This window comes from Salmo salar, chromosome ssa26, assembly GCF_905237065.1.
Source record: "Salmo salar chromosome ssa26, Ssal_v3.1, whole genome shotgun sequence".
In the NCBI taxonomy this organism is placed as follows: Eukaryota; Metazoa; Chordata; class Actinopteri; order Salmoniformes; family Salmonidae; genus Salmo; species Salmo salar.
In genome coordinates this window covers 19,835,619-19,860,000 of record NC_059467.1, presented here as the reverse complement: position 1 = coordinate 19,860,000, position 24,382 = coordinate 19,835,619, and the positions used below count along the sequence as shown (strand labels likewise).

At 48.9% G+C, this 24,382-nt stretch overlaps 1 protein-coding gene across 7 annotated transcripts in view; it reads left to right on the top strand.

The window, feature by feature from the left end:
• The window catches only part of LOC106587324 (zinc finger homeobox protein 3), a 411,964-nt gene that overhangs the window by 286,244 nt on the left and 101,338 nt on the right, over window positions 1-24,382 (top strand). For 4 of the 7 annotated variants that reach the window (XM_045709036.1, XM_045709037.1, XM_045709039.1 and 1 more), the window contains 4 exons: window positions 13,090-15,582; window positions 15,855-16,443; window positions 16,735-16,761; window positions 20,525-21,027. In XM_045709036.1, coding sequence (XP_045564992.1) covers window positions 13,126-15,582; window positions 15,855-16,443; window positions 16,735-16,761; window positions 20,525-21,027 — 3,576 coding nt within the window. In that variant the 5' untranslated portion in view covers window positions 13,090-13,125. The remainder of the gene's footprint in view (window positions 1-13,089; window positions 15,583-15,854; window positions 16,444-16,734; window positions 16,762-20,524; window positions 21,028-24,382) is intronic. The other 3 variants (XM_045709041.1, XM_045709040.1, XM_045709038.1) reach the window with 2 other exon arrangements.

The following is a 24,382-nucleotide window of genomic DNA, read 5'->3' as shown; positions in this document are numbered from 1 at the left end:
AGTTAGCCTAGCTAGAGCAGCGCTACAGTTAGCCTAGCTATGTCTTACTCCAACCTGATCCTGTTTCCCTGGGGGCTGTTCCATCAGCTGGATTTGGGTTGATGGACAGCTGTTTATCTGAGCTTGGTGAATGGGGCCAGTATGTCTCTCTCTCTCTCTCTCTCTGACTTTACTTGGTGTACCTCTGCCAACGATAACTGTGAGGGCGTGGTCTGATTTGTCTGTTTGCTCTAAACATGTTCGTTGTTGGCATGTTTCCTTTAAAGTATATGTGTTAGTGTTACTCCATTCCCTCCTTGACCTGTGAGCAAGACCCTGGGAGACCCTGGGTGATGAGGGAGACCCTGGGTGATGCTGGGTGATGAGGGAGACCCTGGGTGATGAGGGAGACCCTGGGTGATGAGGGAGACCCTGGGTGATGTGTGTGTGTGTGTGTGTGTGTGTGTGTGTGTGTGTGTGTGTGTGTGTGTGTGTGTGTGTGTGTGTGTATATGAGAAAGAGCGAGAGAAAGCGAGAAGCACAGTAAGCCTTCAGGCCTCTCCCCATGTCTCCCTCTCCCTGAGAGATGCATCTTTCATTCGTTTGTAGCCCCTGATCCTGCAGCTAATTACTCAGCAATGTAAATTACAGGAGGGCTGAGCTGAGCTGAGCCCTGGCCCCTACTGGCCCTGTCCATCAGCTCCCTCTCTCCTCTCTTTTTCCCTCCCAGCTCTCCTCTCTCTCTGCCCCCCCCCTTCTCTCTATACCCACCCAGAAAGGCTGAGGGACTGTGAGTGCATTTCCAGCCCAGGCATCAATCTCTGAGCCCTGGCAGCCATCACAATGCCCGGCTTGTCTGTGAGAGTTGACGTGCCAACAACTTTGATCGTCTTATGTTTTGCAGTGCGGTGTCGTCTTTCCCCCCAGCCGCCTATCAGGGCCCTGTGGTGTCCTCCTCACCCCTTCTCACCCCCCACTGTCTCTCTGCTAGAGAGATAACTACTGAGAGACGTCCTCGCTCTCTCCCTCTCCCTCTCTTCCTCCCTCCCGGCTCCAGTAGCAGTCCCAGGGGTCCGTTCTCCTCCGGTCCTGATACATAGATGGATATTACCCCAGGACCAGACCAGAGCAGAGCAGGCATCCCAGGCCGTTAGGACATTAGCCAGATGAGACTGGTCCATTGTTTAGTGTTTCGTTTTATGAGCGGGTCATTCTGTCTCTGCTGTTGGCAGTCAGTTGTTCCCACCCTGGGTATTGTGAGTCAGGTCCCTCAGGAGGTCTGGGGCTCAGCGCTGGCCTGGCCTGGACTGCAGTTGGCTGCTGGGCCTGTCTGTCTGGGAATCTCACAGCTCCTCAGCCATCTTGAACACAACCCAGCTACATGGTTTGGTATGGTTACATTAGGAACGCTTGTGAATGAGTTCAGTTCTGCTTTACTCCTTGAATTGTTTTCGCATAGCTGCAGTTTTCTGCGGAGACGGAAATGTAGTTTGATGTTCTAACACTCCTGAACGCAGAGCGTCGAGGCTTCTTTCAGCGCCGCCCTCCAGGCCACCTTGTTACACACTTAACAACTTGTTTTCTCTTTGTGTTTTTCTTCCCTCTTCCTCTGTTGACAGTTCCTCATCGCTGCTCTGCTCTGAAGGAATGCGCGTCACCTCTCAAAGTATACCTTGGCTTCTGTCCTTGTAGACCATGAGGCAGGTTCTGAACCTTTTCTAACACGATGATTGCATAAAGATATGATTTATGAGTGTTCTGTTTATAAAACGCCACACTGTTAACGATGAAGTGTACCATCTGTAGGTAGACAGGTGCTGAATGGCCTTGACTCCAGAGACATATAGTCCCAATGCGCATCTCATTGTTCCAACTGCTGTATCCTCTCTCCAGTGACATTCATAATTTAAATGGAACTAGACAAGAAAATGGCAGATGAAAATGAAAGGGATCCGGATATGACGACTGTAATTTCAGCTGTCATCTCCTCTTTATTTATGTCTCCAGTGAGAATGAGCCTGGGTAGCCTCACTAGCCTGGGAAGCTGCATAGCTACTTGTAAAAATAGCCTGTCACTAAGTGTGAGCACGGGTACCTAATTGGAGCTGTAGTCCAGTGTTATATGAGAATAGCCAGGCATTACGCGCCAGTGGGATCACTAGTGCATCTCTTTAATTCTCCCTGGCAGTCCTAACTCCCACTCCTGAGTTATTCTTTCAAAATGGAGCGGCCTTCACATTTCTGGCTAACTCTGGGTCTGTTCTCTCGTCTTTGTTTTCTCCAAATGCCCGGACATTGAGTGTCCCAACACTCCTCCTTCGCTTCCTTCTATTTAAGCACAGGACATATTATTCCTTTAACTTTATTAACGCTCCATAATTCTTTAAAGGAGGGGAAAGCTGCAGAAATTAGTTCTCCCTCGAGGTTTATTGTTTAAAACAAGCACAGCTCTTTCCCAGCATAAGAGCTTCAACTAAGCAGTAAGGAATTCAGGCCTGGCCTCATAAAATAAGTATTTGTGTACCGGAAAGTTTTTCATTTTTTTCTTTCCAAATCTTTGTCATTAATGACTTTAGCAAATGTGTAGTGTAGAGTGAATGGAGAGGCTGTGCAGGGTCTTCAAAGGAACCCTCTAATTATTTATCCAGGATATCCCGCTCTAGAATTAGAGGCTGGGTCACCATTGGCTTTCATGCCTTTTTCTGCAAAGAAATAATTTCCATAGAATGGTTTCACTGGAACACCCTCTAATCCCTACTCTGCTTTCTCTCTCTGTGTGTGTGTGTGTGTGTGTGTGTGTGTGTGTGTGTGTGTGTGTGTGTGTGTGTGTGTGTGTGTGTGTGTGTGTGTGTGTGTGTGTGTGTGTGTGTGTGTGTGTGTGTGTGTGTGTCAGTGCTAGTCTGCATGACTACGTGTCTTTCATTCTGATGTGTGGAAAGAGATCGTAGTTTAAGTGTCCATTCCTTAGACATCATTCTCCACACATTAGTCCAGGTCTCAGCTCTCACCCCCAGACAGCTGTCACCCACTCAGGTTTCTTGGTCATTTTGCCTTCACATGCATGCCATCTAAACGGTTATCTTATCACCCTCCTCAGGTTTAAAGTCTTAACAAAACACTGGGCCTAACCCGAACCCTCAGTCTATCTGGTGGCACTGCTTCAGCCATTGTCTGCTAGTCCTGGAAGCTCTATGTAACCCTCCAGCTCACCCCTTCATTGTCCCCCTGATATCCCTAAATACCCCTGTGGGTGGACCAGATCTGAGCTTCCCTGGCCTTCATATAGCTGGTTTATTGTCACAGCTTAACCTCTTGTGTCTATGTAATATATTAAAAGGTATGAGGCCTTGCCCACTAGTTTTGCTCAAAGCCCCTCAACAGTCCATAGCTGTGTTTGTGTGTGTGTGTGTGTGTGTGTGTGTGTGTGTGTGTGTGTGTGTGTGTGTGTGTGTGTGTGTGTGTGTGTGTGTGTGTGTGTGTGTGTGTGTGTGTGTGTGTGTGTGTGTGTGTGTGTGTGTGTGTACATGGATGTGTTGGCGTGTGTTCCGTGCCTCTTCAGGGTGTTCCAGAAAGAGAGTGTGTCCCTTAAAGAATGCTCTTCTGAGAATATTTGTCTAATTCTAGGTGCCAGCGATCCCTGTGTTTTACCAGGTGCCAGCGATCCCTGTGTTTTACCAGGTGCCAGCGATCCCTGTGTTTTACCAGGTGCCAGCGATCCCTGTGTTTTACCAGGTGCCAGCGATCCTTGTGTTTTACCAGGTGCCAGCGATCCCTGTGTTTTACCAGGTGCCAGCGATCCCTGTGTTTTACCAGGTGCAGGCCTGGGTCATTACTAAGGTATTTGTTTTCCTGATTACATGGAGCGGCCCAGGATTAGAGGCGCGTTATCCCTGTCCCCCTCAGTCTGTCAGGCCCTGATCCCCAGTGTGGGGCCTGGTTGCCTGTGTCCTGCCTCAGTCACACTGGAGGCTAGGCTATGCCTGGCTCCTGGTGCCGTTAGGGATCTGTCACGCCGCAGCCCAGAATAACCGACCTCCCAGCCTGGGCCACTGTTGGCTGTAAGGGTGGTGGAGGAGGAAGGACAGGAGCTGTCCCTGTCAACAGAGGCTGGGTATGCTGATCAGACTTTCACCCAGCCGTCCTTAATGGGACGAGAAGTAGTGTGGTAATGACTTTTCCTTGTCTGCCCCTATCCCCTCAATCCCTGGGGGTTAGGATGGGCCGTACAGGACAGGGGAGCTGGGTGGGAGGTAGAGGGGGGTAAGGGCCTGGGGGGTAGCGGAGGTCAAGAAGTCTAGTCCCAGTCTCCAGTAGCTGGACATCTGAAGTCCTCTCCAAAACGTTTGCATAGTGCCTTTGCGATTATGATAATAAACAGTTTTATCATCGGCCTCCCAATCAATAATGCGGCTTCTTAAGGTTTAATATTTCAATGGTATTGATTATCTTAACAACCGTGTTTGCGGTCGGCTTGCCTTAACTGCAGGCCTGCAAGAAAAATGTGAGTGTGTGGGGGAGGGGGGGTTGAACTACAACAAAATGTGATCTAGTTGATCAGCAGTTTTACTGCAGCTTTTCCTAAGACTGTTTAGCATGTAAAAACACCCTCAGATCAGCGCTTCACCTCTAAGAACAACTATGTGGGATCCTATCCTCTCTCATTCCATTCAGCCCTGCTCTATACATGGCTGCCTATCGTTTGCAAGCGTCTAAGCGCCCATAACATTAAAACAGTCCTGCGCTTCTCGCGGTCAGTCCTCTTTCCCCCCTTTCCACCCTCATCCTGTTGCAACCAAATGAAATGGACTGAGTGAAAACAGAGAAGTTGAAGGCTCCAAAGGCCCTGTAGTTAGCACATTTAACTTCCATCCTCTCTGGAGAGAAGGCCTGCTTCCCTCATATATAAACAGGGGGAGATTTGATATTTAGTGAAAATGAATAGAAGGCCTTGGGCCTGGCAGACTTTCAGACCTTGGGCCTGATCAGAAACATCTCCCCCTTTCCCCGCTCACCTTTGGTTGGAAAGGTGAGTGGGGAGTGGAGGAAGCTTGGACTAGGGAGTTGTCTTATCTCTCTTGTTCTCTCTCTCTGGGAGTCTCTTCTAAGCTGATCTTCCCAGGAATGGGTAGGAATGGGTAGGAATGGGTAGGTATGATGTTGTCTGATTGATTAGTGCCAGACTAACCTTTCCACTGGGCTCTGGAATGCCCCCAGTGTCCCTGTGCATTCCCCCCTAACCCCAATGACAAAATGTTCACAGCATGCTATGGAATAGGAGTACTTTTTATACAAGACCATCACTAATCAGTCAACTTAGCCTGCTTGTCTTTCTGTCTGAACTGGGGCAGAGAGGGTGGATGTGTAATTAACTGATCAGCCTGGTGTTTGTGAGCCTCTGTTAGCATGTAAAGGAGGGCCTACACACACACACACACACACACATGCTCCTGCTAACTCAGGACCCCCCTGCTGTGTTGTGGCGCATGCTGTGCCTGCTCTGTGCACCAGGTTGCCTGGGGGCGAACGTAGGTTTTTGCGGTGTGAGCATGATCGCCCATCTCTGATTATACATCAATACCTTTATCCCAGAGATAATTTATGCATTTACTGAACACAAAGCTTTATCTAAACGAACCACTGGGGACAGCGCATGGAAATAACACAGCGCCGACTTCCACTATGGTTTGTTAAAAAAGAAAGATAGCTCACGGCTGCTGTAACAAGAAGTTATTTTTGTAGTTATTAAAACAGTGTCTTCTGTTAAATATTTTACCTGACACTTTGCAGAAACTCGCATGCTACTCCGGAATCTGGAGTCCAAGGTCACAGATCAGTTAAAAATGACTGTGATTGCATACAATGTTAAAACAGAATAGTGGCTTTCGTGCAAACGGATCGCTTAACAAAAACAACACAGCGAGGAAAACCAATGTCTAACAGTATGCATTTTTAATCTGAATGTATTCAGTCTGCTCCCCCTCTCCCTCTCTGTGGTGTGAGTGAGATGATGTGAGGTTTCTCTCATTTGTACTCCCAGTCTGCCACAGCTCAACGGCCCCCCCATGCTGCCTGCTAATTGGCGGGAGACTGGGAGCTTCCTGCTGTGTGTTCGCTGCTTCCCCTCGCTTTGCCACCCCACCAGCTCTTTCTCCACAACTGAGTAATTAACCCACAGCTAATGAACTACTTCTAATTACACACCACACTGTTTCCATCACACCCTCCAAAAGTGAGGAGACACTCTGCCGCCACATTCCTAATTCACAGCCCTGCTACTTTGTTCAGACTGTCAGGAGCTAATTCACAGCCCTGCTACTTTGTTCAGACTGTCAGGAGCTATATCACAGCCCTGCCACTTTGTTCAGACTGTCAGGAGCTATATCACAGCCCTGCTACTTTGTTCAGACTGTCAGGAGCTAATTCACAGCCCTGCCACTTTGTTCAGACTGTCAGGAGCTAATTCACAGCCCTGCTACTTTGTTCAGACTGTCAGGAGCTATATCACAGCCCTGCTACTTTGTTCAGACTGTCAGGAGCTATATCACAGCCCTGCTACTTTGTTCAGACTGTCAGGAGCTATATCACAGCCCTGCTACTTTGTTCAGACTGTCAGGAGCTATATCACAGCCCTGCTACTTTGTTCAGACTGTCAGGAGCTATATCACAGCCCTGCCACTTTGTTCAGACTGTCAGGAGCTAATTCACAGCCCTGCTACTTTGTTCAGACTGTCAGGAGCTATATCACAGCCCTGCCACTTTGTTCAGACTGTCAGGAGCTATATCACAGCCCTGCTACTTTGTTCAGACTGTCAGGAGCTAATTCACAGCCCTGCCACTTTGTTCAGACTGTCAGGAGCTAATTCACAGCCCTGCTACTTTGTTCAGACTGTCAGGAGCTATATCACAGCCCTGCCACTTTGTTCAGACTGTCAGGAGCTATATCACAGCCCTGCCACTTTGTTCAGACTGTCAGGAGCTAATTCACAGCCCTGCTACTTTGTTCAGACTGTCAGGAGCTATATCACAGCCCTGCCACTTTGTTCAGACTGTCAGGAGCTATATCACAGCCCTGCTACTTTGTTCAGACTGTCAGGAGCTAATTCACAGCCCTGCTACTTTGTTCAGACTGTCAGGAGCTATATCACAGCCCTGCTACTTTGTTCAGACTGTCAGGAGCTAATTCACAGCCCTGCTACTTTGTTCAGACTGTCAGGAGCTATATCACAGCCCTGCTACTTTGTTCAGACTGTCAGGAGCTATATCACAGCCCTGCTACTTTGTTCAGACTGTCAGGAGCTATATCACAGCCCTGCCACTTTGTTCAGACTGTCAGGAGCTATATCACAGCCCTGCTACTTTGTTCAGACTGTCAGCAGCTATATCACAGCCCTGCCACTTTGTTCAAATCAGTTCGCCTCTGTTGTGCAACACAGAATGGATTAAGAGAATCTGATGATGTTGCGTAATCGATAACAGCATTTTCTAGGTTCTATTTCGAGTCCATGAACAAAGGAGGCAATTGACACTACAAATTCAATTTGTTCATACTTTATCTGGGCAAAGAAAAGCAGTGTAAGAGCTGAATGGTGACGGGCATTAATGCTGTGATACAGAATGGCCTGCAGTACACCAGTACACCTCTAGGGTGTTTTACTGTGCCATATAGTAGTCAGCAGGGCCATTTTTGGCCCAATCTTTATCTCGTTCCAGAATTTTGGCAGGAAATGTTTTGTAACTGCAGTGACACGTGCTGGGAATTGTAGTTTGGCCCACATCCTCTCCTCAGAGCCTGGGACCTGAAGGTGTAGTCGGTGTGGCATGACAGATGCAGCATGCCTCAGATAGCCCTGCTATCAGCTCCTTGATGTACAGTACTCCCAGCCACACTACACTGATCCCCTCCTCCCTCCTTACCCACCAATATACTCCCCTCTCTCCTACCCAGCCAGAGCCCTAGCCTCAGCCTCGGTCTTGACACAGACACGGCTATTTCTGTTCCACAGACTGATAGCTCCAACTGAAGATCATTGATTTTACGGGAAGCCCTGTTTACAGACTGAGTGCCATCGACCTGAGGTGACTTTTTGCCTCCTGAAGTAGGAGCAGCACTGGAGCATCCTTGTGTCTGTATTATACACTCACAGGGAGGAGGAGGAGAGGGAGGAGGAGAGGGAGGAAGTTTACAGTACACAGAGAAAAGACAAACACTGGCCTGATTTGAAACACTTTGATGTACTGTGTTAGGAATCATACTTAATTAGCACAGTAACATATTTTGTTAATTGTGTAAAAACTAATTGGCCTAGATGTTAGTACTGTATATAGTAGAGAAAATTGGTCTGGTGGTGATAGGGACAGCCGGTGTAAAGCCGAGGCGGCGAGAAGGAGAGAAGCAGCCTGTGCCTCAATGCAGTCCCTTAGGAAGATCCCACCATCTAAGGCTTAGGGATAAGGGTAATACATGCCTTAGGTTGGGCATTACCATGGACTTAAGGTAAAGAGTGAGATGTATGCATACATACATTGTTAATTAACTGGTGCAAGCCTTGGAGAAGATCCCCTGTTCATTCTGCCTGAGGACTACAATGGTTCCCCCATCAATAAGCACGTCCCCTGTGCAACATCAAAGGCCCTCCCTGATTTATCAATAAGAAGCCTTCCTTCCCACATTTTCCTGTAACTTGCTTAGCATTTACACCATTGATTTTCCAATAAGCACCCATACCCTGCGGTGGCTGGCCAGGCCGAGGCTCTGTGAGATGGCTCAGACTCGAACACAGACAGACCTCCTGAAGGACAATGGGAGATGAAGTGGGGGGGGGGGCTATTTTTTATTTTTAAAGGTATCCCCTCAGCTAGCAAGGCTGGGGTCTAGGTGTAGATGGAGGGGGGTAAGGTGGGGTTCAGGTCCAAGCCCGATGGGGGTGTTCTCAGCTGGGGCTGGGCCAGAGTTAATTCCCCAGGAGACCCTGGTTCTCCCTGGTCCTCTGGAGGCCTGGCCCCCAGGCAGGTGATTGTGCATGCTTATAATCAGATGGATCCTTAGCCTTTAATTCCTCCCTGGCTTGGCCAGTAAATCCCACATAATGAAAGGGCCCATAAATAAAAACTTATCTCATTTTCCATCCCTGCAAAATGACAACCAGACCCACTCTCTGACAGGGTTCATTAGGACCTGGGCCCTTTCAATAGGCTCAACCTTATCTGCTTTGTTAGGATGGGGGAGGAGAACATAATGCTTTTTATGCCTCTAAGTCAGAGACAGGAGAAAAGAGGGTCTGGCATTTGACTTCTGTAGAAGAGGTGTGAGGATGGGTGGGAGGACTGCCCCCTATGGCCAGGCCCTGTGTAGTGTGTATGGACATGCTCCCTCCCTCCCTTTCTCCCAGAGTCCAGGAATCCATGCTTTTCTTCCCTCTGATTATCTCTTATTGTGAGTTGAGGCTTGTTTTGGCTGCTTATTGTTTGTCTCTCAGCCCAGTGGGCCCGGTGAGGGAGGGAGGGAGGGAGAGAGGGAGAGAGGGAGGGAGGGAGGGAGGGAGGGAGGGAGGGAGGGAGGGAGGGAGGGAGGGAGAGAGGGAGGGAGGGAGGGAGGGAGGGAGGGAGGGAGGGAGGGAGGGAGAGAGGGAGGGAGGGAGGGAGGGAGGGAGGGAGAGAGAGAGGGAGGGAGGGAGGGAGGGAGGGAGGGAGGGAGGGAGAGAGGGAGGGAGGGAGGGAGGGAGGGAGGGAGGGAGGGAGGGAGGGAGAGAGGGAGAGAGGGAGAGAGAGAGGGAGGGAGAGAGGGAGAGAGGGAGGGAGGGAGGGAGGGAGGGAGGGAGGGAGAGAGGGAGAGAGGGAGGGAGGGAGGGAGGGAGGGAGGGAGGGAGGGAGGGAGAGAGGGAGAGAGGGAGAGAGGGAGGGAGAGAGGGAGGGAGGGAGGGAGGGAGAGAGATGGGGACAACACAAGGACAGGGTTGGAAAGCACAGGCTATGGCAGGAATCATGTTGTTTTCCTTTAGCAGCAGCTCAGATACCAATATGCAAAGGAAAAGTACAAGTAATTTGCATAGTACAGTACCTAACCTTGGGCATTAATGTTAACATACTGCAGGCAGTACTACCTTTACTGGCATGATTCATCATTTTAATGTGTGGTTATTACAGCACAGAGACATTTTGCCCCATACTTCCCTCTTCGCCCTTCCAGCGCGTCTGTCCATCTCCCTCATTTAGTGCCTTTGAAAGATTCAAGCATTTCCTGCTCTAAACAGGTGTCGCTTAGCGAGCAGACCTTCTAAAGACAAACAGGGAGATAGCTTTGTATCAGCCGGCCCATCTGCGACTCTCCGACTCCAGACAATCCCATTGCACATCAGTAACCACCACAGGTTATTGAATTACACCATCTTGATTTTAAAGAGCAATCCTGTTTTCTAGTAAGCAGTGGACACGCTGAGCTGGCTCAGGCCACGGCTCAGCCTCCATCACTGGCCAGGGGTCATCCTCCTCTCCTCTCCCACTCTAATTGCTTTAGACACATTACAAGGGCGTGATGCTAATAGATGCATAGTGCACACACATACAGTTATACAGTAGCTACATGCTAGCACTGCTGTTTAGACTCTGAGAGCCATAGAAGGATATTGGACAAAGAACTGGAGAAATGTAGTGAATGAGGGATGTAAAAGCAGTACTTTAGGCTGGTGTGTTGTGTGTTTTTCCACCCCACCCCTCTGTGGGCTAGCTATGCGCCCCATGTAGCAGGCAGTGATGTGGGCACAGTGTTCGGGGCATGGTCAGGACAGGCAGTGGAATCTGGAGGAGGGGCTGATGGAACAACAGATTACAGGAAAAGGTGTGAAGGAGATCCATGTTCAGACAGGATGGGTACTCATCTCATTGCTAAGTCTTCTCATTAGACAAATCACCCACTGGAAAGTTTGTTCCTTTTTTGTAGTTAGCTACAAAATATGATCCAGGTGTCCTTCGTTTAATGAATAAATTAGTTATTTTATTTGTCTGTTAGACAAGGCATGGATTTTTGGAGAGAAAATAAATCATTCGCTGTGGTTTTGTTTACCTCAGTCCATTTGGTTGAAATGTCTGCAGAGCGCCTAGAGTTCTCTTATTAATGGAGCAGATAGTAAATGCAGACTGACCAGGTTACTATCCCCTCTCAATATGGCAGCCAGCTACAAATCATGTCTGTCTGGATCAAGTAATCCTCTTAATAAGCCTACTATCTTTCATTCTGAATGCAAAGCAACAGAGAGGTCATCGGTGTGGCTCTGTCTGTGTGGAGTACAAACAATGAAAGCAGGTGGACATGGGCTGACACAAAATGGTTGCCTACCTTCACTGTTTTCAGTGGAAGATCCTGCAACTACTACTATCAGCAGTACCCTTCACTTCTCTAGTTATGTAAATGTATCATGTCATGATGGGTGGTTTCTGTGTCGGTGTCTAACAACCGCCTTGCCTTCATTACGCTCAGATAATGCAGTTAAACATACAATATGGGGTTTCTTATCGAACCAATTATGTGAATTAATTACACCTGATTAGAATTCACTCCTCCAGTCAGGGCATACGGTCATAATTAGCAAATCCAGTCAAAATGTGCATGCTAAAAGTGCATGCTAAAAGACTCGGCCCGTTGTTTGAGTAGCATAAGTGCATATAGGGTGGAGTGGGGGGGGGGGGGGTATTTTCTATCAGACATTAATGAAGAGCGAGGCAGACATTATCAATCTCTCCAGTGTGGGCCAGCCCTCTGTAGTTAATATGGTAGGGGGTGGGGTAGAGACACACTGTCTGATCACAGCTAGAATTTGCATCCCTAAGTAAATAAGTAAATAAATCAAGTGGCGGCAGCGAATGTGCTAATCACCTGGGACATGGCGGCTGGGCTGAGCATGGTGCCGGGAAACTTTGCTCATGTAATATTCAGCACTGGCTGGGTTAAAGGGCAGGCCAGAGTTATTGGTTTCAGCCCGGTCGCCCCCCTTTAATCAATCCTGCCTGCATCCCTTTAATACAATTATTAGCTCAGCAGTATCTCGCGCTATCATTTTATCTCCTCGCCACTCTAAATTGCGGCCTGTGTATTGCTGGGCCACTGGTGCTCAGGGCATGGCCAGCTCCTGAAAGCACAGCTCCCATTTATTCTTTCAGAGGCAGAGGATGGCTGGAGTGTTTGAAACCAGGCTGACCGAGGAGGTGGATGCCAGATCTAAACACAGCTGCATTTTAGTCCCAACCCAGCTGGTGTATTTTGGGCTTTACTGAAAACATAGCCTTTTTTCCTCTCCTCCTCTTTGTGAGAGTGTGTATGCGAGGATACAAGTAATTACCTGCGTTGCATACTGCGTTGTGTGCACTCAACGAGAGAGGAGTGGGTGATGTGTTTTTCTATGCATGATTTCTCTTATTTCAGTAGGAAGGGAGAGGGCTGTAAAATGGCTGTGAAGTTATCAGCAGTACCCTTCACTTCTCTAGTTATGTAAATGTATCATGTCTTGATGGGTGGTTTCTGTGTCGGTGTCTAATTATCGCACAATGAATCTATTTTATCCATTAAGTTAGGCCTGTTTCTCCCTTTTTCTGACTGGAAGTTAATTAAAAACGGATGTAGGATTTTGAGAATGTAAGATTAGGGGTGTTGTTTGGAAGGTGAAGATAAAAGATGGTAACTTCCTGAAATGGCAGGAAGATGAATCGTGGGACGACTTATTAGTGCTCGTCTCAGGTATTGTGTTTAAGTACCTAATCTAACATAATGAGCCCTCTGTCATTTACCTAATTAGATCTCACACTTTTGGCTCTCACCCGATGCACTATACATTAAATGTGTTCTTCTCGCCTGGGTTCTATAGATAGATGTTCCTTTGATGAAGGTGCTTTTTATCCCCCTTTACGTGATGAGAGCATTAGGGGAGGGGGGAATATGGAAGTACTTAGGATGAGAACAATGCTATAGGTTATGATTATGAAAGGAGTTCATACAAGCTCAGGAAAAGAGCGCATATGTGTGTGTCCTTGTTGATAACCATGGTCCTTTCATATATACATTACCATTAGTGTCTCTTACCAATCTCTCTCTCTCTCTCTCTTCTCTCTCTGTGTCTGCAGGCCTGGATGCGATGAACACCTCATGTAGGCATCAGCATGGACAGCTGTGAGTCTCCCGTGGTTTCTGGGACAGACGATGGGCTCGGCTCCTCCACCACCTCCCAGCAAAAGCAGCAGCAGCATTACCCTCTGCAGACCTGGAACGATCACTCTAACTCGCAGGTCCCTCCCAGCAGCCAGCCCTCTTCCCTGGAGCCCCTGTCTCTCTCTGCACCCTACCCCTCTGTGAGAGAGCCACAGCAGCCGCAGCATCCCACCCGGACCCCACCCCTGGCCCACAGCGACAGCTCCGCCTCAGGCCAGCTGCACCCCAGAAGAGAGGAGCTCAACGAGGAGCAGGAGGGAGTGAGCTGCGGAGAGGAAGAAGAAGAATTGGAGGACTTGGATGAGATGGAGATCGACAGCTGTTTCCCAAGTCTGCAGCCCTTCCCCGGAGTACCCATAGCTCCTGGAGGAGGGGGCATGCCCACGCTGCTACGCCAGCAGCCCAACCGACGAAGGGGTGTGGCGGAGAGCGGGAGTGAGGAAGGAGAGGAGGAGGAGGAAGAAGAGGAGAGCAGTGATGTGGAGAACCTGGCTGGAGAGATAGTCTACCAGCCGGACGGCTCGGCCTACATTGTTGAGAGTCTCAGCCAGCTGATCCAAAGCGGAGGGGGTGCGGTGTCCGGCCTGCTCCCCACAAACTCTCTCCCCGTGGCGGGGAAGCCGGGGGAACCTGCTGGGACCTCATCCTCGGTGTACCCTCAGATCATCAACACGTTCCACATAGCCTCGTCGTTCGGGAAGTGGTTCGGTTCCTCAGACCAAGGTTTCCCCAATACCTCAACCCTGGCAGGCCTCAGTCCTGTCCTGCACAGTTTCCGCGTCTTCGATGTGCGGCACAAAAGCAACAAGGATTACCTGAACAGCGACGGGTCTGCCAAGAAGTCCTGCGTATCCAAAGATGTTCCCAACAACGTGGATTTCTCCAAATTTGATGGGCTGGCCCTCTATGGCAAGGGAAAGCCCATCCTCATGTGTTTTCTCTGCAAACTGTCCTTCGGCTATCCGCGGTCTTTCGCCACTCATGCCGTCCACGACCACCGCATGACCCTGTGTGAGGACGAGAGGCGGCTGCTGGGGGACAATAAGGCGTCTGCCATCATCCAGGGCATCGGGAAGGACAAAGAGCCCCTCATTAGCTTCCTGGAACCAAAAAACAAGAGCTCTCCTGTGCCGGCGCCCCCCACCATGGTCCCCATGAACTCTGGCCAGAGCTTCTACGGCACGTTCAGTGGGGTCCACCTGGAGGCAGGGAGCAGCAGTGGGGGCAGCGAGGCCCTCCTGAACAAAGACTCTGACTCCTCTGGCCTGCAGCAGCAGCAAGGCTCCCTCCTCTCTCTGGGGGGGCTGGGCAACCCCAAAGCACCTGCTCTTACCTCAACCCCAGGCCCTGCCAAAGACTCCAACGCCCTGCCCAAGCAGGAAGGGAGAACAGAGGGGCCTGCTGGGAAAGAGGGGATCCGCAGGCGGGAGCGTGGGGACAAGGAGGGGCGAGAAGGCAAGGTACGCTTGGCTAGCCAGGAGGGGGGCTCGGAGGAAGAGGAGGAACTGTTATTAGAGGAAGAGGAAGACGAGGTGGAGGAAGAAGGAACTCCGCTGGCCTGTGTTGGTAACAGTAGCAGTGGCGGTGGAAAAGTGGGGGAACCGGCTGTATCAAACCAAAGCATTTCCAAATCTCCTTTATTAATGCCTAGTAGCGCTCTCCAGCCTACTGCCTGCCCATCTGCAGCCAGCCCCACCCTCAACAGCAAAGCCCCAGCTTCCACTTCTTCTTCCTCTGTCAGGGAAGAGGGCTCGGCGGCAGACGGTGGGGGGAGGACCTTGGAGCTCCCTGTGAGCTTTAACTGCCAGGGGCCCACTGTCCCCATGGCGATGGCAGCTGCAGCCAGCAGAGGGAGCGAGGACGTTGCCGCGGGCACCTCCTCACCTCTGGCCTCCAACGACGCCGCCGACGAAAGTGCCAATCGAGATAGTGCCACAGCTCCTGAACCAAATGATTTCCCGGCAGAGGGAGAGGAGGACAGCGGAGCCCTTCTGCACCATCACCACCTACACCATCACCACCACCACCTCCACCCCTCAGCCCACACCCACTCTCACCCACACCCCCACCCAGGGGGGACCTGTGAAATGGGCGGTGGCGGTGAGTGCCCTCAGAACCACGGGCCAGGAGGAAGTGGAGTGGAATGCCCCAAATGCGACACCGTTCTGGGCTCCTCGCGGTCCCTGGGCGGACACATGACCATGATGCACTCGCGCAACTCGTGCAAGACACTCAAGTGTCCCAAGTGCAACTGGCATTACAAGTACCAGCAGACCCTGGAGGCCCACATGAAGGAGAAGCACCCAGACTCCGGTGGCTCCTGTGTGTACTGCAGCAGTGGCCAGAGCCACCCGCGTCTGGCCCGAGGAGAGAGCTACACCTGCGGATACAAGCCCTTCCGCTGCGAGGTCAGTACTTCAACCTAGTCTGTTGAAGATCCAACCTAGTCAGTTGAAGTACTGACCTCAGCCTAATGACTAGTATACTGACAGGTGGTAGGACTTTGAATAGAACTTTAGCACAATGTGAAATATGTTGATATGTTGACATGATGACTGATATGACATATCAATCAATATGTCATGATATGATTTATATTTCATGGACAATAAGTTAGAGGCAACAAAGATTTCCACTTTACAACATGAGCAAAAATGAACATCCTCTCTCTATTTTTTAGGTGTGTAACTACTCGACCACCACCAAGGGCAACCTGAGCATCCACATGCAGTCGGACAAGCATCTGAACAACATGCAGACCCTGCAGAACGGAGGCTCCATCCCCTCCGCCGAGCAGCAGGTGTTTGGCCAGCACCCTGGAGGGGTCGGAGTGGTGACCGTGCCCTCTGTGACCCAGGCCAGCACCCATCACCCGCCACACCACCACCACCCCACCCAGTCCTCTGCTCACATGACGGGGCCCTGCGGTTCCCCCTCGCCCACCAAGCCAAAAAGCAAGCCCACGTGGCGTTGTGAGGTGTGCGACTACGAGACCAACGTGGCGCGGAACCTACGCATCCACATGACCAGCGAGAAGCACATGCACAACATGATGCTGCTGCAGCAGAATGTGACCCAGATGCAGCATGGTCGACTGGGCCTGGGGGCCATGCCCTCTCCCTCCGAGGCCGAGCTCTACCAGTACTACCTGACCCAGAACATGAGCCTGCCCCCAGGCCTCAAGATGGACCCGGCTGGAGCTGAGGCCCAGTTCCTGCTGGGAGGCTTCCACCTGGACCCCAACATGGCCGCCTTGGCCCCCCAACTAGGTGAGTTCCCTCAGTCCGCCTCTGCAACAGTGGAACAGTGGGAGCCATTCTGGCTCTTCCCTCAGTACTGCCTCAGGTCACCACAGAGAAGGCAGACTGCAGTTCAGTACGAGTTCACAAGGGGTGGGATCGCTCTCACTGCTGCCAGCTGTTTATTTTTAAACATGAAACACAGTTATAAACAGTATGTGACTAAATGGAAGATTCAACTTTGATTAAAAAAAAAGCTTCACTTTTTAACCCATTTAGACATAGGCTAATTGTGTTCATTTATTTACTGAATGTGTGTAGCGTGGCCAGTAAATGAATGCATGAATGGTAAGTAATTTTATATTTACATTCAATGATTTATAGTTTAGTTATCCCCATGAGAAACAGCCGAGCAGCCTTTTCTCTGAACCAACATGCAGGCAAAGGGTTAACCAGGGAACACATTAACCCTCCATCCCTCCCTCACACACACTGTATACACACAATCCTATCTTTCATGTTGGCAGCTCTCTTTTTCTTTCTGTTTCTGTTGCCCGAAGGTACACCTGCCCTACTGAACTTAACATCATTCGCCCTTTTTCCAAGCAAAGAGCCCCATTGAGAGATAAAGATAAAAGGGGGGAGGTGAAACAACGGCAATGCATAAAACACAATATTTCTAGAGGGTGGACCTAACTCACAACAATCCCTTTCTGTCTTAGTGTAAAATACCTCTTGTTAGTTGTTACCATATGGCAGTTCCTCTCTCACCAATGTGCCAGGCACCATGACTTCCATGCCATGTTCTGTCTAGTTGGAGCTGAATCGATATCTTCCCAGTAAAAGAGAGGATACACTGCAGACTGTGGCCTTGGTATTAGGATCGTGTTTCACTCAGGCTCGGCTGAGAAGAGTGGACCTTTAAGGCTAGTGAAGCTATCGGTGGAGCTTCAGTCAGAGACTTTTTGTGTTGATTTTAGAGAAAGCTGACCCTGGTTAAAAAACGACCCAGCCATTAGAGTTCTGGGAGCTTTTTTGTCTCCATCAGTTATTAAGCAGTGTAGGTAGAACTTCTCTGAAAGCTCCTATATAGCCTCAAATATGCCCACCAAACTCACACATCCACACTTCACTTCATTACAAACCTAGGAGTTTAGTTTACATTTCCAGTCTATGTCACTCTATCTGGGTCACACTGACTGGGAAAGTCCCCCTGTGATACCTTGTTTTCCTCACAATAGGCGGTGTGAGAGAGGGAGGGAGAGATAGAGAGAGAGAGCAAGAGAGCAGCTCAGTGAGCCTTCCTCTTGTTTGCCCATGTCCTCCAGGCCTCCGCTCCTCTGAACATCAGCGTTTTCATGTCATTATTTCCAAACTGCCACTGAACTCCGCCACTGGAGCTCTCTTTTTTCCCCCAACGTTGTAATTGCAGCTATAAATTTTATCTTGGTCAAAGAAGGGAGGAGTAGAGGGCCCAGTATGGGTAATTCAGCGGCATAGCTGAGTGTTTGGCGTGCCAGTTACAACCCCACAGTTTGTACAGACTTGTCTCCAACTGTCGCCGGTTCAAAGACACGAACAAGAATTGATTGCTGTGACTAATTTTTTATCCCCTCTCTTGCCATCTGGTTCATTTTCCTGTGAGGGAACGTTTAATAAGCATGTTACAGGGAGGCAATGACGAGGCATTACTCTCAGCCCTAAAACCACCACAGTGTCATCCCGAGACACACACATTTTGATTGACTGTACACACTGATACACTCCATCACACACACACACACAACTCTGCCCGTCATAACTCTGTCTGTGCAGCTCAAGGACAGATAGTAAACGTCTGTACCTCCCTCCCTTTAGTCCTCTTTTCCACTGTGTATTTCTGACTTTTGAGGACATTGTTAGACAGAGAGGGCGATGACAAATCCTGACCTCACATGATCTCACCCTCTTGGTAATCCTTATCCCCAGGACTGAGCTGCTGCAGATACTGAGGGGGGGGGGGGTATTGTGTGCTCTACTTTGGCTATTGTGTGCTCTACTTTGTTGTTCAATATATTGCCTGAATGCTGCAGCATCTAGGTAGAGCTCTCTGAAAATCTAGCAAAGCTGGTCCACCACTAATCTTTTGGAAGTTCCACCAAGCCCTGTAGAGACACGTTAATATATTTACAGCCTGGGCTTGGACTCTGCTTATGTCAAAGACTAGAGTTTCCAAGATTTCCCAATGATGTGTGTTTATCTCTAGCCTTTTAATGTTTTTTGAAAGTGAAAATATTTCCACAGCGTCCTGCCTTCCTTTCCCTAAACATTGATACGGACTGACAACGTTTCAGTCAAAATATTCTAGGTTATATTTAACAGAGGCCTGCTTACATCTAAAACACATGTAGGGGCCGCAGACTGAACCTTTTCTCACACAGCCGTGAAGGCAGAGGTAATCACTGTGTCTGTGTCGGAGCATGGAGTCTACAGTGGAAAAGAGTGTGAGAGCCACACAGGAATGAGAGAATAAAGATGAGGAAAGGAGAGGAAGAGATAGGGGTAGTAACTAGTGAGGGGACTGAGAGAGAGAAAGAGAGAAGGGGGGGCCCTGGCTGGAGAGGTGGATCTGTGAGTGATTTCAGAGGGCTTCACACAGGTCTCCCTCTCCCGGCTATAAAAACTCAGGTAATGGAGAAAAGTCCGAGAGCAGGCTGCATACTGCAGCAATAAATAAAAAGAGGCTGCTGGAATTAATTTAGTGTAAAGCCAGGCGGGGTCAGCCAGTGCGCTCAGTCTGGGCAGTGATAGATTAAAGATCAGCGAGCAAAAAACTCCCCAGCCACTCTTACCTCATTTTTACCGCCTTTTCGTTTTTTCCCTCCTCCTCTTCAGACTGTAGATATGGTTGTTTCTGTTGTTGGATCTGGATGCGTGCGTTGTTTTTTCCCTCCTCCTCTTCAGACTGTAGATATGGTTGTTTCTGTTGTTGGATCTGGATGCGTGCTCTGTTTTTTTACTTCCCCCTCTTCAGACTGTAGATATGGTTGTTTCTGTTGTTGGATCTTGATGCGTGCGCTGTTTTTTTACTTCCCCCTCTTCAGACTGTAGATATGGTTGTTTCTGTTGTTGGATCTGGATGCGTGCGCTGTTTTTTTACTTCCCCCTCTTCAGACTGTAGATATGGTTGTTTCTATTGTTGGATCTGGATGCGTGCGTTGTTTTTTTACTTCCCCCCCTTCGCTCAGTACCGAGTAGGATTAATCTGGTAGGTGTCTGTATCGATTTAGCAGCTATGCGAAGTCGAAAGAGGCAGGAGAATCCAAAGAGAAAAGTGGATTTTTTGTATTATTATTCTGTGAACAAGGGCACTGGATTTGATTTACAGTAATGTATGCTTGGGAACTCTTTAGTTCTCTTGTAATGATAGAATAACTTTCTTTTTCTGCGGAGCTCACGGCCTCTGGAGTTGATTTAGTGCCGGGCCGTGAAAGTACACCAGTCCAAACAGGACTACGTGTAAATCCTTACTCTGGCGGTGCAACGTTTCTGCACCCGGCGAAAAAGTCCAGACTTTCTTTCTCTCGGCTCAAAGGAAGGATAATCTTGATTTAATCAAATTAGGTACATAAATACACACATGCACATTATCCTCAGAGAGGTATTGGAACAAGAGAGCAAATCCACTTTGACTGCAGAGACAAACATGGCTCTTTGTTGAAAGTTGAACCGTACACCTTTCACTTTTCCAAGGACATTTTCGATGCTGAGGGAGGCTCAAAGAACTGAGAGCCCCTTTGGAAAACCCCATGCCTCCATCCCCTCTAAGAAACTCGAAATAACTCCTTATGTCCAGAAAAGTACATGTAACACAAAGTGAAATAGAGTGATGGCTAGATAGGAATAATCCCTGAAAGCTGTACTTAGAATTCAGAGCTTGTGAAATTTGAAAATAACCAACTGACCATTTGTGTGTAACCAACTAAGAACTTTCTCTCTCTCTCTCTCTCTCTCTCTCTCTCTCTCTCTCTCTCTCTCTCTCTCTCTCTCTCTCTCTCTCTCACACACACACACAATTTCTCTCTCTCTTCCCTCCTCTACCTCTTTCTCTCTTTCCGTCCCCGGTGCTCAGTAGGTGGGGAGATCCCCATGGACGTGCGGCTGGGCGGTGTTGGTGGTCAGTTGGTGTCTGAGGAGCTGATGACCCTGGGCGAGAGCTTGTCGCAGACCAGTGACCCCTCCCTCAAGCTGTTCCAGTGTGCCGTGTGCAACCGCTTCACCACCGACAACCTGGACGTGCTGGGCATGCACATGGGTGCTGAGCGCAGCCTGCCCGAGGAGGAGTGGCGCACCGTGGTAGGCGATTCGCACCAGTGCAAGCTGTGCCGTTACACCACACAGCTGAAGGCCAACTTCCAGCTGCACTGCAAAACCGACAAGCATGTGCAGAAGTACCAGCTGGTGGCCCACATCAAGGAGGGGGGCAAGGGCAACGAGTGGCGCTTGAAGTGCGTGGCCATCGGCAACCCGGTGCACCTGAAGTGCAACGCCTGCGACTACTACACTAACAGCCTGGAGAAGCTACGCATGCATACCATCAACTCCCGCCACGAGGCCAGCCTCAAGCTGTACAAGGTACGTGCCTCACCTTCACCTCTCATCCCTCCTTTCACCCTACCGTTCTCCCCTTCCACCGTTCCTCCCTCTTCTCTTCTTCCTTCCTAACGTTACATTCCTCCACGGTACTCCACTGCAGATCCCTGGATTCTGCTCCGCTGCTAGCCTCTTCCACCAGTCATGAATGATGGCCCTGTTGTCTAACCCTTCTGTTCACAGGGCCCATAGAGAGGAGTGGGGGGGCTAGAACATGGCAGGTGGATCCGGGTAAGGACGATAAGGGGTGAAATCACTAGGAGAGGGATGAAGAAGTGTGAGGAGACAGAGGTTTGGTGTTAATACTCCTCGGAGCGGGAAAGGCAGAATCGTTCTCGACAGCCGTATTGATTTTCGCTGGACTTGGAGCTTCACCTTCTCCTCTAATCATTCCATAATAGCCAATGGATGAACACTCTCCGAACAAATGGCCATAAATCTAACAGGCCTGATTCCACTTAGGCACCTATCCTGTGTGTCTGCGGCTAGGCTAGGGCTACTCTGTGTTTAACCCAACCTGGCATGGCTACATAGTCGGCTAACACAATCACACACACACACTAAGACGTAAACAAACACATACCATTCACCCACGCATTCACACACCCACACAACTGTAGCTCATCACACTGCTCTGTCCCCAAACACACTGTGCCTTTATTTACACAAAGACTCAACTCCATTCTCAAGTGTTAGGCTATTGGAAAGTAAATGTGCAAAACAAACAATATATTCTATTGGTTTTATACGAGCTTAACTCTTATTTTCTGTCTTTTTGCAGTATAACTGCTCTTGGCAAACAGTGTAATATAGGAGGGTGAAAAAGGAGGAGACATTATTGTGTTTTTAATCACATTAAAAAGCTAGGGTAGAATAGACCATTTGAAAACCCTCTCCAAACGCCTGTCTCTCTGGCCCTATTGAAAGCCCCCTGCTTTATGAATGGTTCCGGGGATCCGCTGATGTTTTTATTGCAGGTTTCCTGTCTGCAAGGCCTTTGTAGTGAGAGATCCTACAGTAACGGAGACAAATGTTTTTTCAACACTTAGGGGAGGTGTGAGGCTCTGCTCCCAGGTCGACCATTAGGAGGGCCGGAGGGAGCAGGCCGTGTTGACTCTCGGTCAAGGTAGGGTAGGGGCCCGGCCGCCGTCAAAGCAGCCTCTGGGCCTGGAGAGAGACAGAGAGCAGGGTTATAGTGGAGCAGAACTGGAGCGGTGTCTCCACCACTCATGCCCAGACACGTAGCCAGGATATTTACAAATACCACACTGATTAAAATATGTAACACAATCTGTAGGACACGCTGGGCCTGGCCTGTGGAGGCAGAGAGGCTGAGAGGGGCCTCCTAGTGCCCCAGGCTGGGTTCATCCTCACTGGGCAGGGCTGGGGTAACCCTGGGTGTTCTCTGTGCCACGGAGACAGACGGGGCACTCTGCCCACATGCCAGTGGCACTGTCTCACATTTGACTGAAATAGATGGGCCCTGACATCCTGCACTCACACCTAAGGTGGAAAATAATGTTTTGTCTGAAAGGAGAGTGAAGAGTTTATATTACATTGTCTGTCTGCCTTCCACTTTATCATGTGCCAAAATGGTGAAAGGAACAGACCGTTTTTTTCCTTCCCCTAACTTTGCTTTACTGTAGAAAGTTGACATACTGTATATGGTAATACGACTGGGGAGGATTAAATATGTACAGTGTCTTGCAAAAGTATTCATCCCCTTTGGGGTTTGTCCTATTTTGTTGCATTACAACCTGTAATTTAAATAGCTTTTTATTTGGATTTCATGTAATGGACATACACAATATAGTCCTAATTGGTGTAGTGAAATAAAAAAAATAACTTTTTTAAAAACTTTCATAATGAAAAAAAACGGAAAAGTGGTGCATGCATATGTATTCATCCCCTTTGCTTTGAATCCCTTAAATAAGATCTGGTGCAACCAGTTACTTTCAGAAGTCACATAATTAGTTAAAGTCCACCTGTGTGCAATCTAAGTGTCACATGATCTGTCACATGATCTCAGTATATATACACCTGTTCTGAAAGGCCCCAGAGTCTGCAACACCACTAAGCAAGGGGCACCACCAAGCAAGCGGCACTATGAAGACCAAGGAGCTCTCCAAACAGGTCAAGGACAAAGTTGTGGAGAACTACAGTTCAGGGTTGGGTTATTAAAAAAAAATTGAAACTTTGAACATCCCACGGAGCACCATTTAAATCCATTACTAAAAAATTGAAAGAATATGGCACCACAACAAACCTGCCAAGAGAGGGCCGCCCACCAAAACTCACAGACCAAGCAAGGAGGGCATTAATCATTAAAGATAAACCTGAAGGAGCTGCAAAGCTCCACAGCGGAGATTGGTGTATCTGTCTATAGGACCACTTTAAGCCGTACACTCCACAGAGCTGGGCTTTATGGAAGAGTGGCCAGAAAAAAGCCATTGCTTAAAGAAAAAAATAAGCAAACACATTTGGTGTTCGCCAAAAGGCATGTGGGAGACTCCCCAAACATATGAAATAAGGTTCTCTGGTCAGATGAGACTAAAATTGAGTTTTTTGGCCATCAAGGAAAACCCAACACCTCTCATCACCCCGAGAACACCATTCCCACAGTGAAGCGTTGTGGTGGCAGCATCAAGCTGTGGGGATGTTTTTCATCGGCAGGGACTGGGAAACTAGTCAGAATTGAAGGAATGATGGATGGCGCTAAATACAGGGAAATTCTTGAGGGAAACCTGTTTGTCTTCCAGAGATTTGAGACTGGGACGGAGGTTCACCTTCCAGCAGGACAATGACCCTAAGCATACTGCTAAAGCAACACTCGAGTGGTTCAAGGGGAAACATTTAAATGTCTCTGAATGGCCTAGTCAAAGCCCGAACCTCAATCCAATTGAGAATCTCTGGTATGACTTAAAGATTGCTGTACACCAGCGGAACCCATCCAACTTGAAGGAGCTGGAGCAGTTTTGCCTTGAAGAATGGGCAAAAATCCCAGTGGCTAGATGTGCCAAGCTTATAGAGACATACCCCAAGAGACTTGCAGCTGTAATTGCTGCAAAAGGTGGCTCTACAAAGTATTGACTTTGGGGGGGGGTGAATAGTTATGCATGCTCTAGGTTTCAGTTTTTTTTGTCTTATTTCTTGTTTGTTTCACAGTAAAAAATATTTTGCATCTTCTAAGTGGTAGGCATGTTGTGTAAATCAAATGATACAAACCCCCAAAAAACATTTTAATTCCAGGTTGTAAAGCAACAAAATAGGAAAAGTGCCAAGGGGGTGAATAATTTCGCAAGCCACTGTACAACACAATCTAGCATGATCGTTTTCC